At 38.7% G+C, this 18,942-nt stretch overlaps 1 protein-coding gene across 6 annotated transcripts in view; it reads left to right on the top strand.

Annotated features, from left to right (window-relative positions):
• Positions 1 to 18,942, top strand: part of stoml2 (stomatin (EPB72)-like 2) — a 54,088-nt gene that overhangs the window by 23,468 nt on the left and 11,678 nt on the right. For all 6 annotated transcript variants that reach the window (XM_069924272.1, XM_069924267.1, XM_069924269.1 and 3 more), the window contains 2 exons: positions 12,206 to 12,264; positions 14,770 to 14,871. In XM_069924272.1, the coding sequence (XP_069780373.1) occupies positions 12,206 to 12,264; positions 14,770 to 14,871 (161 nt within the window). The remainder of the gene's footprint in view (positions 1 to 12,205; positions 12,265 to 14,769; positions 14,872 to 18,942) is intronic.

Here is an 18,942-nt window from a genome sequence, read left to right as displayed (position 1 = left end):
GGCTGCTTTGAAAGTTTCGAGCAAACATGGTGTACGCTGTTCCAATGTTTCATGTCATTATTGCTGATATTTTCGCTATCATGTAAAATAGGAGTGCAGTTTGGTATAACTTATTAGTCATTTAAAGTAGAAATGAGTTAGCAAAAACCAATGTATCATGATCATTCTCAAAAAATGGAGATTGATAATTGCCATAAAAAAACCTTTAACTAAGCAGGGTATCGAAAAACAAATTTATATCCTTTCCTCCACAACACATATTTGGCCGAATTGAACTCCCGTCGACGTCTAATAATTTCTTGACTCAAATCTGCATAGAAAAAAACTCTATTGTTCTGAATCATCGTTGGAGCTTGACTTTGTCTTGCCTTCTGTACCGCCAACCGTAGAATCATTTCTCTATCCTGATAATTCAGGCACCGAATTAAAAGTGCTCGTGATGGCTGTCCCAGTAACGGTTTCTTCCTTAGCGCTCTATGTACCCTCTCCAGTACTAAACCACCCGGAAACAACTCTTTACCTAACACCTTGGGGATCCAGTCCTTCAATATCTTCTGGAAGGCCCACAGTTTTTACATTATTTCTCCGACTTTGATTTTCCAATGAATCAATCTTTTTCAATAAATCTCTCTTCTGAATTCCCCAATCCACGAACGAATCTTCCACTTTCTCTATTTTATCCTTATTACGTACGACTTGCTCTTTACATTCAAAGAAAGCTGTCTCAAGTTTTTTTAAATTTTCCTGTACTACATCCACTGAAGTAAGGCATTTATTAACATCTCTCTTAAGTGTGGATATATCGTCAGACACATTGAACATTGTAGTTTGCATTTGGGTCATTTAGTGAGACATATTATCCATATGGTAGGCGATCCCTTCCAAAACAGTAAAAATAGAGTTCAGTCCAGATTCCAGTACCACATCTTGGGATCCACCTTCTATGAACTCCTCCTCTAATTGTTCCTGTGAACTGGCCGTTAAAGGTAAGTCTTCTTCTAGTTCCACCGTTGTCAGGCCTTTTCCCGTGCGGCTGTGGGTCTGCACACCTGACAACGGCACCCCGACCACATCAGGGCGCCGCCACTCAGGCCCCCCTGCAGACCACACAAGCTCCAGTAAGTCGCGACTCTGGAGGCACCGCGCATGCCCGGCAGGGCCACGGGCCACGCAGAGATGATCTCCAATGCCCTCCTTCGCGTCACCGTCTCCCCCGATGGTAGCGCAGATTCAAAGGCTCTTTGTTTAGTCGGGTTGTCTGCACGCCCGACATCACAAACGCGCAGGTCAACGTTGGCCGATTTCATTAACAAGCCGGCGCCATCTTGCGGAGACAAGACCGGCGCCAGCGTAATACTTAACCTAGCTGACGTTCTCTGTGAGTTCCCAACGGCAACTCCGTGGTTCCAGCTGGACGGGTAGGCCTCAGTTCTTCAACACTTTTAAAAAGTAATTTTTTCTGTAGTTGAGTCTTGGGTTTTTTAATATTAGCTGCCATTATAGACAAATAATGTACTTAGAAGTAGAAATAAAGCGTTTATATACTTAGATTTAAGTTTTAAGATGGGTGTTTAAAAAAAACTGGCTGGGGAGGAGTAGGACCGCACGTCTGTCCTCTGTGCCATCTTGCGATGCCCCCTTTTACTGCTCTTTCTGTTTTCATTTTGGAACTCTAGCATTTGCAGGTTTTTTAATAACTTCAGAAAAGCAAAAGTACACCTGCAGTACAAGTTGATTGATTTGCAATTGGATGTTGAAATTCAGATGATCTCCAATAATTGATAAATATTTTAGTTCTGGTACCTTTTGAGGGTTATTGTTTTATTTTTAAATTTATAACTATGGATTCAAGTGTCTTGTACTGTTTATACCGTAGATTTTAGAATACAGAAAATTTGTATACTGGATGAAATGACAAGTTGAAGCATTCCTTTACCTATTGTTTAAAAACTTGTCTCAATAATTTTGGATCAAAGCCTCCAACAGTAAGTCTCTTTGTAAGAAATTTTAAGTATGTCCAACTATGTTACTCCCTCTCTCCACTACCAATTCCTGTTCCAGTTTAAATTAGAGAGCCAATTTCTTCCCAGGGTCTCATTCAATTGAAGGCCTGATCCCATTCAGTCCCCAAAGCAACTGAAAAATCCCCCATGGTGCCTGCAATGCTAATGGTGGGGACCTTCTGCTGATACAAAGATGGGAGATTCTGTGCTCCAATTAATGCAGGATAAACCAGTTTGATTGGCAGATGGGAAGGTCAGGAGTGAGGAGAATGACACATGCCTTCACCAATGAATCCACTTTTTGAACCACAAAGCAGGCAGATGCTAGGAGTTATTCCCATTACTTAGAAAAGGAGTTGGTAGATGTTTATAAATGCATTTTTTTTTAAAGCATTCAACAGCATCCACATAAAAAATATTTGCACAATATTAGGTAAATGGGATCAGCAAAAAAAAAACTAATGGAATGAAAATTGGTTAATGGAAATTGAAATAGTTTTTAAAAATATTTTATTTATAATAAGCACATGCATAAATGCAGTTTTCATATATCAAAGTATGATATGAAAGGAATGATTAAAAATATGTTAATTTTGGATAAAGAAAGAAAGAAAAAACTAACTAATACACCCTCCCACCCCTCCCCAAAAACTCCCATTACCGACCCAAAGAAAACAAAACTAAAATACTAGAAATATAGTGAATATACCAATCAAGTTGCTTTGCTCTTGGAAACACTCGAAGATCTCACCTAAAAACATTTTCACAAAAAAAGACCAATCCATTGAGAGAAAACTTCATGGAACCAGAGGAATCAAAGGAATTATTTATAAATTCAATCCTAATGTTTGAGCATACAGGCTTCAAATCTGTAGAAAAATAAAATATTTACCTCTCAAATTGCATGGAATTTTTTTCTAATGGAATACAGCTTGGAATTTCTGTTTGCCATCTTCCTAATGTTAAAGAAACATCTGATTTCCAAGTACCAGCAATACACTTCCTTGCTGTTACCAGAGTTAATTTAACAAATTTCAATAATTATATTTCCGACAATTCCCATGAAGAATAATTCAGGATTTAATGGAAAAACAGCACCAGTAACTTGTTGCAAAAAATTACTAATAGAAATCTAAAATGGTTTGACTTTTGATCAAGAGCAAGTAAAGTGGAGAAAAGTTCCGATTTCTTCACCGCATCTAAAATGTCTGATTTCCATTTATTCAACTTTTGAGGTGTAAAATATAATTGATGTAAAAAAAATATTGAAGCAACCTACATCTTTCATTAATAGTGTTAACTATAATATCCTTACACAAATTTTGCCATCTCTGCTGATCTAATGATAAATTTAAATTGTGTTCCCATCTTTCCTTTGACCTAAATAAACCTAATTTAGATATTTTCTCCTGAAATTTTATATATATTAATAAATTTTCTTAATAATTCCATCAGTAACCAATTTTTCTAAATTAGTACAATTCATTAATGTCATTTGTGGTGAAATAGAAATAGGTCATTTTACATTTGGTAAGCTATATTAAAAAAAAATGACCACCAGAAAAATGAATGCTTGGGTCTCAGATGCTAGCGATCCATACACTTTTAATTTTTAAATTTAGACATGCAGCATGGAGGTAGCGCAAGCCTATACCACCTAATTACACCCAAATGACCTGTTATGTACGGTGGGAGGAAACCGGAGCCCCCGGGGAAAACTCACACAGCCAGCACAAGACTTGAACCCCAGTGCCAATTGGTGTAGCAGCATTGCACTAAGTGCAATGCTAACTAAGCACCCCTTAAATTTAGACATGCAGCATGATAACAGGGTCTTTCAGCCCACAGGCCCTGCCGCCCAATTACACTAATTAACATGCAAATCCCTCCTCCCCTTCCCCCCATACTTTGAAGGGTGGGAAGAAACCTGAGCACCGGAGAAAACTCATGCAGACATGGGGAGAACATACAAACTCCTTACAGACAGTGCAGGATTTGAACCCCTGTCTCGATTGCTGGCACTGTAACAGCGTTGAGCTAACCATTACGCTAAACATGCTGCCCTAATTAATTTTTAAAATTTTTAACACTATGAACCATATAAATCAAAATATGTACAAACGTTTATCATTAAATTTATACAGTGGTCTTTTCTCCCCTTTTTTTTCCCCTTTCTCTCCCTCCCCTTAATTTTATTTAGTATCTGATTTAATTCTTCCCAAAACATATTTTCTTTCGTACATGCCCAAGTTGCATGTAATGTTGTTCCCATTTCCTTTTTAGAGCGAAAACATCTATCTGATAATGTTGAATCCCATTTTTTTTAATTTTTGAGGCGTAATATATACCCTGTGTAACCAATTATACTGTATCATGCATAACCTTGTGTTTATTGTATTCTTCATAGTTCCAGAACATAACTTTTCCCATACTTCATTTTTTAATCTTTGTTTAGATCCTTTTCCCACTTCTGCTAAGGTTTATAGTTTATTTCATTTTCTTTATCTTGTAGCTTAATGTACATATTGGTTATAAATCTTTTAATTATCTTTGTGTCTGTAATCACGTATTCAAAGCTGCTTCCTTCAGGTAATCTCAAGCTGTTTCCCAATTTATTCTTTAAATAAGCTTTCAATTGATGATATGCAAACATTGTACCATGAGTTATTCCATATTTGTACTTCAACTGTTCAAATGTTAATAAATTATTTCCCAAAAACAATTTTCTATTCTTTTGATTCCTTTTCTCTCCCATTCTCTAAAGGAAAGGTTGTCTATTGTAAAAGGAATTAGCGGATTTTGCATCATTAGTAATTTTGGTATTTGATGATTCATTTTTTTCCTTTCTAAGTGGATCTTCTTCCATGTATTAAGTAAATGATGCAGTACTGGTTTTTATATTATACCAGCTTTTCATCCCACTTATAAAGTATATGTTCCAGTACCTTTTCCCCTATTTTATCTAGTTCTATCTTAGTCCAGTCTGGTTTTTCTCTTGTCTGGTAAAAATCTGATAAATACCTTAATTGTGCGGCTCTATAATAATTTCTAAAATTTGGTAACTGCAAACCACCTTGATTATACCTCTCTGCTAATTTATCTAACGCTACCCTTGAATTCCTCCCTTTCCACAAGAATTTCCTTATTATTCTCTTTAGTTCCTTAAAGAATTTTTCTGTTAAAGGAATTGGTAACGTTTGAAGTAAGTATTGTATCCTTGGGAACATATTCATTTTAATGCCGTTTACCCTCCCTATCAACGTTAGCGGTAATTCTTTCCAATGTTCTAAGTCTTCCTGCAATTTCTTTATTAGTAGCTGATAATTTAGTTTGTACAAGAGGTTTAAATTATCTAACCTGATCCCTAGGTATCGGATTGCTTGTGCTTGCCATTTAAATGGTGATTCTTTTTTAAATTCTGTATAGTCTGTGTTACTCACTGGCATCACTTCACTTTTATTTGCATTGATCTTGTACCCCGATATTTCTCCATATTCCTTCAATTTCTTATGTAATTCTTTTACTGATACGTCTGGTTCTGTTAGGTATAGTATGATATCATCTGCAAATAAGCTGATTTTATACTCCTTCTCCTTTATTTTTTTTCCCTTTTATTTTATTTTCTATTCTTATCAGTTCTGCCAAAGGTTCTATTGCTAAGGCGAACAATGAGGGGGATAGTGGACATCCCTGTCTAGTTGACCTACTTAATTTAAAGTGACTCGATACATATCCATTTACTGTTACCTTCGCCAACGGTTCATTATCCAATCCTTTAATCCAATTTATATATTTTTCTGGTAGATTGAACTTCTGTAATACTTTAAATAAGTAATTCCACTCTACTCTTTCAAAGGCTTTTTCTGTGTCTTGAGCAATAACCACTGTTGGTTTCTTATTTCCTTGAACTGCGTGGATTAGATTAGTAAGTTTGCAGACATTGTCCGCTGTTCGTCTTTTCTTAATAAATCCAGTTTGATCTTGTTTTACTACTTTAGGTACACAATCAGCCAATCTGTTTGCTAATAATTTCGCTATTATCTTATAGTCTGAGTTAAGTAGAGATATTGGTCTATATGATGCTGGTGTTAATGGATCTTTCCCCATCTTTGGTATTACTGTAAACATTTCTTTCTTACACGAATCTGGCATGTTTTGTGTTCCTTCTATCTGGTTCATTACTTCCAGGAGAGGAGGAATTAATAACTCTTTAAATGTTTTATAAAATTCTATTTGAAATCCATCCTCTCCTGGTGTTTTATTGTTCAGCAGCTTTTTTAATATATCCTGTACTTCCTCTATTTCAAATGGTTTTATTAGTTTGTTTTGTTCCTCTTGCAATTTCGGCAGTTTAATTTTAGCTAAAACTTCCTATTTTATCATCTTTCCCCTCGTTCTCAGTTTGATACAATTGTTCATAAAATTCCTTAAAATTTTCATTAATCTCTGTTGGATTATATGTAATTTGTTTGTCCTTTTTCCTTGATGCCAGTATCGTTTTTTTTAGCTTGTTCTGTTTTAAGTTGCCAGGCTAATATTTTATGTGGTTTTTCTCCCAGTTCATAATACTTTTGCTTTGTTTTCATTATGTTCTTCTCCACCTTGTACATTTGTAATGTTTTGTATTTAATTTTTTTGTCCATCAATTCTCTCCTTTTCATTATATCATCCCTTTTTACGAATTCCTTTTCTGTACTTACTACCTCCCTTTCCAACTGCTCTTTTTCCCGATTGTAATCCTTTTTCATCTTAGTCACATAACTTATTATCTGCCCTCTAATGAAGGCTTTCATTGCATCCCATAATATAAATTTGTCTTTCACTGATCCTGTGTTTATTTCAAAATATGTTTTAATTTGGCATTCAATAAACTCCCTAAATTCCTGTCTTTTAAGTAGCATGGAGTTTAACCTCCAGTTCTATTGCTAATAATAGGGGTGAATGATCTGATAGTAGTCTAGCTTTATACTCAGTTTTCCTAACTCTCCCTTGAATATGGGCTGACAACAAAAACATATCAATCCTTGAGTAAATTTTGTGCCTACTCAAATAATATGAAAATTCCTTCTCTCTTGGGTATTGCCTCCTCCATATATCCATAAGTTTCATTTCCTGCATTGATTTAACCCTAAATTTGGCTACTTTATTCTTTTTACTTGTCTTTTGTCCAGTTTTATCCAACATTGGGTCCAAATTAAGGTTAAAATCCCCTCCTATCAATATATTTCCTTGTGTGTCTGCAATCTTCAAAAGAATATCCTGCATAAACTTTTGATCCTCCTCGTTAGATGCATATATATTGAGCAAATTCCAAAATTCTGAGTACATCTGACACTTTATCATTGCATATCTTACTGCTGGATCTATTATTTCCTTCTATATTTTGATTGGTACACTTTTGTTAACTAGTATGGCTACACCTCTAGCTTTTGAATTATAGGATGCTGCCGTTACGTGACCTACCCAGTTCCACTTCAGTTAGATGCATTTCCTGCACAAATGCTATATCTATTTTATCCTTCTTCAATAAATTTAATAGCCTTTTCCTTTTAATTTGGTTATGTATTCCATTAATGTTTATAGTCATATAGTTCAACATGGCCATCTTACGTCTTGCATACACATACACCTCTTTTCCACCTCTTCGCCACCTCCATCCCCTTTCCCCCATTTTCATCTTAGTTTTCTCTTATTACACTTAATGTACGACAACACATTTAAGACATAAAGCATCCCCGCAGTTCCCACATCCACTAATACCTTAACCCCAAACCCCCTCTCTGAGTTGCCCCATATCCCTTGCTGGCCTTGAAACCTGTGAAAGACAGGGTTGAGTTATAGTAACTAGGAGTGTGTTACTCCTGGAAAAGGGAAACAGAGAATCAATGGCTTTTGAAATAAGGAAGACCATTTTGCTGTCTCTTTGGGAAAGAGGACAGATATCTATTGTGTCTATTTTTGTGTATGGCCACTTCGTTTAACCCTTGTCTGGTTTGTGACTTCATCATGGAAGAAGATAACTACATTTGTTTAATCCTTGTCTGGGTTTGTGAATTCATCATGGAAGAAAATAGCCACATTGTGAGTAAAAAGGCCTGAATATATAATATTAAAAGCACTTTATAATTATTTCTGAATGGAGAATTTAAGACCTTCAAGCAAGACTAAAATTATGCTGAACTTTTAAAGAGTGACTTTTCAGAGTGGGACTTTCTCACACACACACACACTCTTAGTGAGATTTAATTTTGAGTTAAGTAAGCTTAATGTTAAGAAAGCTTAGAGTTAAGTAAGAAATGTTATGTTGTTAATAGTTTAATTAAAAAATTATTATTTTGAACAGCATTGTCTGGTGAATTTTCCATTGCTATTCCTGTGTTAGTGCTAACAAAGTCCCTTTTGTCCCAAAAATAATTAAAAGGGTTGCTGGTTGTAACGCTATAACATTTCGGGCAGCTCTGTGGAAGGGGAGGAACCTGCAGATGCAGCAGCTATTAAATGTTTTCAAAGAATGTTACTGAAACTAAAGTAAAATCTTTAAAGGTTTATATATTCATTCAAGTTGATTTGTTCAGCCTAAATACAGTATCGTATTTTTGTCTATTAAACTGTTTATTCATAATGCAGGTGTATTAATTAGGCATTGGAAGAGCAATGGGAAAATACACTTAACCAGCATCCACCAATCCCCATAGGTGCTGGATCCTGGGGCTTTACTCTATTTCGTCCTCTCAGGTGTCTGTGGATGTCTGGTTCAAGAATGATCAGTAGATTCTGAGGGAGGAAGGTGGACTTCATGTTCTACTGACTTGCAGAGCAAAGCTCGGGCATCAGGGGTCCACCTCTTTACAGTATCTTTGAAGTGAAGAGATGAAGAAGTGGAAATTTGGATTTAATTTGCTAACATGCAAGAAGCAGCGTAGAGACACAAGAACAATTTTCTCACTGGAGAGAAGTGGTTAGTAGATCCCACCTGGATTGGTTTTAGGATCAGGTTCTGTGTCTTTCACATAAGGCACAAATGAAATCAGATGAACTTGATATCTTTAATGCCCGATTCAACAATAAGAACAAGGAAGAACCACCACTGCGCACTCCCATGTCCCTTGGTGATGCTCTCCTCTTCGCAACCCAGGATGACAAGCAGGCTGCCTTCACGAGAGTGAATCAGAGGAAAGCATCTGCTCTGGATGGAGTACCCGTCATGTATCATCTGTGCCCAAGAAGCGCATGGTAACCTGTGCTATGACTGACTATCGTACAGTGGTACTCACATCAATACTGATGAAGAGTTTTGAAAGACTGGTGTTGAAGCATATCAGCTTCTGTCTGGGCAGTGACATGAAATGGTTCCAAGTCACCTATCATAGCAACAAGTCTAAGGTGGATGCCATCTCACTGGATCTACACAAATCCCTGGAACACCTGGACAGCAAAGATGCATACATCAGGATACTATTTATCGACTACAGTTTGGCAATTAACACCATCATTCCCCTCAAAATTGATCAGCAAACTCCAAGACCTGGGAATCAACACCCCACTGTCTAATTGGATTATGGATTTATTCACCTCCAGACCACAATCAATGAGGATTGGTAAGAACATCTCCTCCACAATCTTCATCAGTATCAGAGCACCACTGGGCTGTGTTCATAGCCCCCTGCTTTACTTACTTTTCGCCCAGGACTGTGTGGCTCGGTACAACAGCAACACCATCTACAAATTTGCAGATGATACCGGAATAGTGGGTTGTATAAAAAGGGTTTTTTTTTTAATTTTTTATTTTTCACACTATAAACAACATTGATCAAGATACACACATTTTCCCTCTTGAACATATACAGTGTCGTTTTCTCCCCCACCTCCTCCCCTCCCTCCCTACCTCCCCTCCCATTCATTTAAAGCTCAGAAAATAGGATACATTAAACCCGTCAAACAATGTTGTCACTCAATAAAGACAAACAAGAAATTCCACTGAGTCAGTTCTTTTCATTCTCTTCTCCTTCTGTCATTTTAGGTGGTAGATGTCCCCGGTAGGTTTTCTCTATTATGTTTCATGTATGGCTCCCATATTTGTTCAAATATTGTAATATTATTTCTTAAATTATATGTTATTTTTTCTAATGGAATACATTTATTCATTTCTATATACCATTGTTGTATTCTCAAGTTATCTTCTCATTTCCAGGCTGACATAATACATTTTTTTGCTACAGCTAGGGCTATCCTAACAAATCTTTTTTGTGCACCATCCAAATCAAGTCCAAATTCTTTGTTTTTTATGCTACTTAGGAGGAAGATCTCTGGGTTTTTTGGTATATTGCTTTTTGTGATTTTATTTAATATCTGGTTTAGATCTCCCCAAAATTTTTTCACTTTCTCACATGTCCAGATTGCATGAATTGTTGTTCCCATTTCCTTTTTACAGCGAAAACATCTGTCAGATACTGTTGGGTCCCATTTATTTAACTTTTGAGGTGTAATATATAGCCTGTGTATCCAGTTATATTGTATCATACATAACCTCGTATTTATTATATTTCTCATAGTTCCTGAGCATAGCTTCTCACATGTTTCCTTCTTTATCTTTATGTTTAGATCTTGTTCCCATTTTTGTTTAGTTTTACCATTTGTTTCCTCATCTCCTTTTCTTGTAGTTTAATATACATGTTTGTTACAAATTTTTTGATTATCATTGTGTCTGTAATCACATATTCAAAATTACTTCCTTCTGGTAACCTCAGACTGCTTCCCAATTTGTCCTTCAAGTAGGATTTCAGTTGGTAGTATGCCAACACTGTATCGTGAGTTATATTATATTTATCCTTCATTTGTTCAAAGGATAATAATTTATTTCCCGAAAAGCAATTTTCTATTCTTTTGATCCCTTTTTTCTCCCATTCTCTAAAGGATGAGTCAGCACACAGGGGGGAGAATGGCTGAATAATGCATCAACAATAATCTTGTACTCAATGTCACCAAAGCCAAGAAGCTGATTGTTCACTTCAGGAAGGGAAACCCAGAGGTGCAAGATCCAGTGATCATTAAGGGAATCCAATGTGGAGAGGGTGAGCAAATGTAAGTTCTTGGGAGTCCCTATCTTGGAGGATCTTTCCTGAACCCAACACATAAATGATTGTGAAGAAAGCACGTCAGCACCTCTACTTCTTCAGAAGTTTGTGGAGGTTTGGCATGACATTGGAAACCTTGGTAAATTTCTACAGATGTGTGGTGGAAAGTGTGCTGACCAGCTGCATCACGGTCTGGTTTCAGAATGCCAATGCCCCTGAGTGTGAAGCCCTGAAAAAGATGGTGGACACAGCCCAAGACATCATGAATAAAACCCTCCCCTCCATCAAGAACATCAACAGGAAACACTGCCTTCGGAGAGCAGCAGCAATCATCAAAGATCCACACTACTTGGCACATGCTCTGTTCATGCTGCTACTGTCAGGAAAGAGGTAAAGGTGCCACAAGACTCATCACCAGGCTCAGGAACAGCTGCTACTCCTCCACCATCAGACTCCTCAACAACAAACTCAATCCGGGACTCATTTAAGGACTCTTACTTGTGCACTTTATTGATTTGTTTTTGTTTTACTTTCTCTGTATTGCAGTTTGTTTATATTTCTTTGTTTTCATGTGTACAATGAGTCAGTTTTTATTTGCACTGACAATAAATGGTAATTCCGCCTTGCCTGCAGGAAAAAGAATCTCAGGGATTCATGTATGTGATGTCGTGTATGTACTCTGACAATAAATAAATTTGAATCTAAATCTTAATCTGTATATGACAACATCTCCATTATCACCATCAATCTCTTTGTTACTTCATCAACGTATTTCGTCAGGTTGGCAGATGTAGTTGGGTTTTAACAAATCCACGCTGACTGGTTCTGAGTACAATGAGTAAACTATCAAATTAAGATCCCAAGGTTTGTACTTACGCCAGGCATTCTTTGTTACATTTTCATAAACAATGGAAGTGAAGGTTTAGAATGTTTCAAACTAAAAGATTTGAACTTCTAAGAAATTCCTTGTTTTATCATTTCATTTGGGACCCTCTTCTTATTTGTCTGAAATAACTAGGTGTGTTTTGATGTGATAATGTGATGCTAAATACTATTGGTTTAATCAAGGAATAATATTATTTCAAATATGATGTCTTAAGTATCACAATTTTTCATTTAATGTTACAGATAATGTGACTTTACAAATAGATGGTGTGCTTTATTTACGAATAATGGACCCATACAAGGTAATACAAATTATGCTTGTAATTTTTTTCACCACTTTCTTCTTTAAATGAAATGGCACGATTGTAGGTCTTTGTGTATTCCGGGAGCAATATAAACCTTGATAACTTGAAGCCAGGCTAGGCCTGAAATGTCAGTTATATCTCTACCTCCAATGGATGCTGGGAGACCTGCTAATTTTCTCCAGCATTGATATAATTTTACTATTTGCACTATAAAACTACATGTTTAGTTATAAATCCTATTTTTGAGGAATGCTGCAATGGGTGGCTGTCTATCTTCACAAAACTGATAATCTTATGAATCCACAAGAATTCACAATAAACTGAAGTTCTGGCATTTTATGATAATGTACTACATAGATTTGTGGACAAAAATTTAGGTGAGGCCAAATTTGGAATACTATGTGCAGTTCTGGTCACTGAATTATAGGAAGGACATCAACAAGGTTGAGACAGTGCAGAGATTTATGAAAATGTTACCTGGGTTTCAGAATCTAGATTACAAAGAAAGATTGAGCAGATCTTTTTTCCTTAGAGTGTAGAAGGGTGAGGGGAGATTTCGCAGAGGTATTTAAGATTAAGGGGGATTGATAGAGTTGATGTTGGTAGGCTTTTTCCCTTGAGGGTAGGAGAGGTTGAAACAAGAGGTCATGAGTTAAGAGGCAAAAATTTAGAAGTAACATGAGGGGGAACTTCTTCACTCAGAGAGTGGTGGCTGTATGGAATGAGCTTCCAGGAGAAGTAGTGACGGCCTGGTCCATTTTGTCATTTAAGGAAAAATTGGATAGGTATATGGATGGGAGGAGAATGAGGGTTATGGGCAAGGTGCAGGTAGGTCGGACTAGAGCAGTGTACTTGGTTCAGTGCAGACTAGAAAGGCCGAGATGGCTTGTTTCCGTGCTGTACTTGTTATATGGTTATGTGATATGGTGCTGTCTGCATTATCTAAGTTACGATCTTTCATATGAGGACCCTATACCGTTTTGGGTTAGAATTATTCAAAATTAGTTTGTTGTGTAATAGTACAGAACATGTAATATTACTCAAAAATCTGCTGTAAGGCAGATAAAGAATAGCCCCGCATCCCTTTGATTCAAGAGAGAGTCCCTTCAGTGTCAGAATGTCTGGATTCACCTTCAGCACTCCCACAGCTCCTTCAGCACTCCCACAGCTCCTGCAGCTGCACAGACTCCTGTTCAATCCATCGGCCACCTGAGCTCCAGATCCAAACCTTTGACACGATGAGGAACCCTTCACTGCACTAGGCCCTTTGAGAGCCTTTCTTGCCCTTAGCACCCTCTTGAATCCCAGCTCCAATACCTGGTTCCCAAGAGCTAGTCTCCAGTAGCCTGTGTAGGTCCCCGACTGCAAGTTGCCCACAACCTGTATGGGTCCCTCAGCCACTGAGCCTCTCGCTGGTATGCCATCCTGTAGGGTCATCTCATCTGCTTCTCCTTTTCAACGGGGTTGGAGTTGCTAAGTGTTCTTCCCATTTCTATTAGATCCCATGTGACTGTTGGAGAACATCAATGGAGTTGTCCTTGTCCAGTATCTAAATTTCAGCCAGTATTGCAACAATTGGCCTGGTTATTATCTCATGCTCTGCTCAAATTGGTTGATGTGTTTCCTACATTACTGTAGTCACTGTGCTTCAGGTTTACCGGTGGCACTACATTGCTGGTTTGAGCTGCAATTGTACTGTTCAAAATTTGAGTATTAAGGAGTTTCAGAATGAATTTGGAAGTATGTGTAGCAATTTATTTTTGGGTGGATCTTAGCAAGTTTTAGCTCCTATCTCCTAGTAAAAGGACAAGTTATACAGGTTATATGATACATCATGTAATGCCATGTTTTTATATTTAAAGAATCTTATTTCTCTGAAAAATAAATTGTGTTTTAAATAAATAAATAGATGCCTTGCAGCATGGTCCATGAAGTCCATAATTTTTGTTTTGGGTAGCTCCACGCATTTATTGCATGAAGGGCCCCCAGCATGTACAAAGGAAGCACACTATGAGGTTTTGAATTACAAGAGAGTAGAACATTTCATCGGTTATTTCTGCAGTAACATGAGGCCTTTACTCCACCACTGATGCTGGCAGCACACCATCACCTGACCGAAGACTCGTATGAAATTTCTTAAACAGAAATTTTAACAGAAGGTTTAACCACCTATAATCTTTAAGGACTTGTCTTGCTACCTTTCAGAATATATACATGTGTCCCCCTGTTCCTCCACAGCATTCTCACTACCACTACCAAATGGATTAAATTTCTTTTCCTTGTGATCTGTCCAACTGGTCAGTCTATCTGTATTTTCCTGCCGTTTGAAATTTTCATCCTCAGTGTCTCCGACATTGAGGATTTAATCATTTGGGAAGAGCTGATCCATGAATGCTCTCCAGTGTCAGGGCAGGAATACAGCCCAATTACTCTTGAGTTGGTAATTGATTATAGTGGATTGTAATAGTTAAAAATAATTTATCTTTTATTCTTGTATTCCAGGCAAGTTATGGAGTTGAGGATCCTGAGTATGCAGTTACTCAGCTGGCCCAAACAACCATGAGATCTGAACTTGGGAAGCTTCCATTGGACAGTGTTTTTAGAGTGAGTAACAATTCAACTCTTTATAATTAAACAATGCACAGTTGGAGGAACTCAGCAGGTTGAACAGCATCCATGGGGAGAAATGGTCAGTCAGTGTTTCTGGACAGCACCCTTTATTGAGATAAATGGATACTGTCTGACCTGCTAAATTCCTCCAGCAGCTCATTGTTTGCTCAAGATTCTAGCATCTGCAATTTTTTGTTGCTTATTTTTACACCTTGTTTATTTGCTGTTGTTAACATATTTGGTTCTTAGTGGGTGCAGTTGTACCAGTTGGAATACTGGGTAGAAAAATCCAGTCAGAAAGTTTTAGATGCTAGGTTTTCACAGTGAAGTAGTCAACTGGATTTGACAGTGGCCGGACAGGAGAAGCCAGAGAGTAGTGGTGGATGATTTGCTTCTCAGACTGGAGGCCTGTGGTGAGAGGTGTAACTCAGGGATCGGTGCTGCGATCATGGTTGTTTGTCATCTACATCAGTGATTTGGACGATAATGTGATGAATTGGATCAACAAGTTTGCAGATGATACTAAGATTGGAGTTGTGGATAGCGAAGGTTTTCAAAGCTTGCAGCGGGATCTGAGCCAACTGGAAAAATGGGCTGAAAAATAGCAGATGGAATTTAATGCAGAAAAATGTGAGGTGTTGCATTTTGGAAGGGCAAACTAAGAAAGGACAAACATGGTGAATGGTACGATGCTGAAGAGTGCAGTAGAACAGAGGGACCTGGGAATACAGATTCATAATTCTTTGAAAGTGGCATCACAGGTGGAGAGGATTGTAATCAAATATTCCCATTCAGAACTCCTAAAATTCAAACAAAAAACAAGAAACATAAAATCAAACTTGCCTGACACCATGGAGGTCCTAAGATCGCTTGGATTCAGCAGAACCGATGATCTCAATCTGGCCGAGGGACCTTTGAACAGCTCACGCAAGTCCAACAACAACTCCACGGGAGTTTTAAACAGCCTAATCAGATACAACAACAACTCTGGAGCTTTAAACCGCTCCAGCAGGTACAAGAACAACTCCAGCAGCAGAAACCACAAGCCAGATAAAGAAGATCTTACCATGTGAACATAGTGGGGGGGGAATGGGCAACGGGTCAAGCTGCTCCCTTCCATCCTCCTGGTCAATGTACAGTCCTTGGAGAACAAACTTGATAAACTCTAAGCCAGACTTCAACACCAGAGAGACATCAGGGAGTGCTGTGTAATGTGCTTTGTAGGGCCGTATCCGGCATGTTTCTGTAGTCCAAGGGCTATTGCTCTGATTAAACACTGGAATCTGGAAAAACTAGGGGAGGTGGCGTTTTGTCATCATCAATTCATTGTGGTACACAGACGTGACAAGTCATTTCCCAGTCCTGCTCCCCTAACCTGGAATGACTAGCAATCAAGTGTCGTCCATTCTACCTGCCGAGGGAGTTCACGGCCATCAACCTGGTCACAGTGTACATTCTGCCCAGGCTAAAGTTAGGCTGGCACTGGAGGGACTGAGCACTGATTAAACGGTCATGAGACAGCATGTCCAGATGACTTCCTGATCATTGTGAGAGACTTGAATCAAGCCAACCTGAAGATGTCTCTGACAAACTACCATCAAAGTGTCACATGCGAGACCAGGGTAACCAACACACTTGATCACTGCTACACCATGAAAAATGCTTACCAAGCCATACCACAACTGCACTTCAAGTCTGATTACCTGACTGTACTTCGGCATACAAGCAGAGACTGAAAACCACAGCACCAGTGGTGAAGATAGCAAAAGTATGGTCGAGGGAGGCAGAGGAGCATCTGCATGACTGCTTTGAATCGATAGACTGGAACATATTCAAGAACTAATCCATAGAGACCTGAATGAATATGCAACAAATGTCACCGACTTCATCAAGTCCTGTGTGGATGAGTGTGTGCCCATGCGCACATACTGGGTGCTCCCCAACCAGAAGCCCTGAGAATCTGTAACCTGCTGAGGGCAAGTACAAGGCCTTTTAAGGCTGGGGAATGAGATCTTTACAAAAGTCCAGGTACGACCTGTGGAAGGCCATCTCCAAAGCAAAGTGGTAATTCCGGAGGAAACTAGAGACAGATACGCGCCACTATGGCAGGAAGTGCAGGCCATTGCACACTATAGATGGCTGCAATGCTTCACTACCCGATGAGTTTAACACCTTCTATGCCCACTTTGATAAGAAGAACCAAACAATGCCTACTAGAATCTCTGAAGAGGTTGAGGACCCTGTGATATCCCTCTCTGAGGGTGATATTAGAACATCATTCAAGAGGGTAAAACCTCGCAAGGTGTCAGGCCCTGAGAGTGTACTTGGCAGGATACTGAAAGTCTGCATCAACCAACTAGACAGTGTTCATGGATATTTTCAACCTCTCATTGTGTCAGTCAGAGGTTCCCACCAGCTTCAAAAGGGCATCAGTCATCCCGGTGCCCAAGAAGAGTAGTGTGGGCTGCCTCAATGACTACCGCCCAGTAGCATTAACTTCTACTGTGATTAAATGGTTTGAGAGGCTGGTCATGGTCAGAATTAACACATACCTAAGCAAAGATCTGGACCCATTGCAATTTGCCTATCGTCAAAATTACTCCACAGCAGATGTAATATCGCTGGCTTTCCACTCTGCTCTGTATTACCTCAAAAACAACAATTCATACATACTGCTGTTCTTTATAGACTACAGCTCGGCCTTCAATACCATCATTCCTTCAGTGCTGGTCAAGAAGCCACAAACTCTAGACCTCTGTATCCCACTCTGCAGCTGGATCCTTGACTTTCTCATTGGAAGACCACAGTCAGTGCAAATTGGAAACAATGTCTCCTCCTCACTGATCATCCACACAGGCGAACCCCAAGGATGTGTGCTTAGCTCACTGCTCTACTCGTTATACACCCATGACTCTGTGGCCAGGCACAATTCTATGCCATCTACAGTTGTTGGAAAAATCACAGACAGCAATGAGGAAGCATACAGGAGGGAGATATATCAGCTCGTTGAATGGTGTAACAACAACAACCTTGTGCTCAACATCATCAAAACCAAGGAGATGATTGTGGACTTCAGGAGGAAAATGACCCAGTCTCATTGAGCGCTCAGTAGTGGAGAGGGTCAAGAACTTCAAATTCCTGACTATCAACATCGACAAGGACCTGTCCTGGAGCCTTCACATTGATGCAATCATGAAGAAGGTTTGCAGGTGGCTATACTTTATGAGGTGTCTGATGCGGTTCAGTATGTCACCGAAGATTCTCATATACCTCACAGGTGTACCGTGGAGAGCATTCTGGCTGGTTGCATCACTGCCTGGTATAGAGGCGCCAACTCTCAGGACAAGAATAAACTCCAGAGGGTTGTTAACTTGGCCTGTACCATCACAGCCCCCAGACTTCTCCACCGAGGACATTTACATGAGGCGGTGCCTTTAAAAAGCAGTCACTATCCTCAGACCCCCACCACCCAGGCCAGGCCCTCTTCACTCTGCCACCATCAGGGGAAAGGGTACAGAACACTATATACAACTTTTCCATAACATCCCAGTTCCTGTACTCAATATTTTGATTTATGAAGGCCAATATGCCACAAAATACTGAATTTCATGACTTGTTCATGACAATAAATTCTGATTCTGAAAGAAAGCTTTTGGCATATTGGCCTTCATAAATCAAAATGTTGAGTACAGGAACTGGGATGTTAAGGAAAAGTTGTATAAAACATTGGTGAGGCCAAATTTGGAGTATTGTGTGCAATTTTGGTCAGCTAACTAGAGGAAAAATATCAATAAAACAGAAAGAATGCAGAGAAGATTTACCAGGATGTTGCCCAGAATTCAGGAACTTAGTTACAGGGAACGGTTAAACAGGTTAGGACTTCCATATTTCCTGGAGTGTGGAAGAATGAGGGGAGATTTGATCGAGGTATTTAAAATTATGAAAAGGACAGACAGAATAAATGTAGATAGGTTTTTTCCACTAAGGGTAGGTGAGATACAACCAGAGGACATGGGTTAAGAGTGAAATGGGAAAAGTTTAGGGGGAACATTTTCAGATGGAGAT

This window comes from Narcine bancroftii, chromosome 3, assembly GCF_036971445.1.
Source record: "Narcine bancroftii isolate sNarBan1 chromosome 3, sNarBan1.hap1, whole genome shotgun sequence".
Classification (NCBI taxonomy): Eukaryota; Metazoa; Chordata; class Chondrichthyes; order Torpediniformes; family Narcinidae; genus Narcine; species Narcine bancroftii.
The sequence above is the reverse complement of the archived record's forward strand: the minus strand, read 5'-3'. Positions and strand labels throughout refer to the sequence as shown.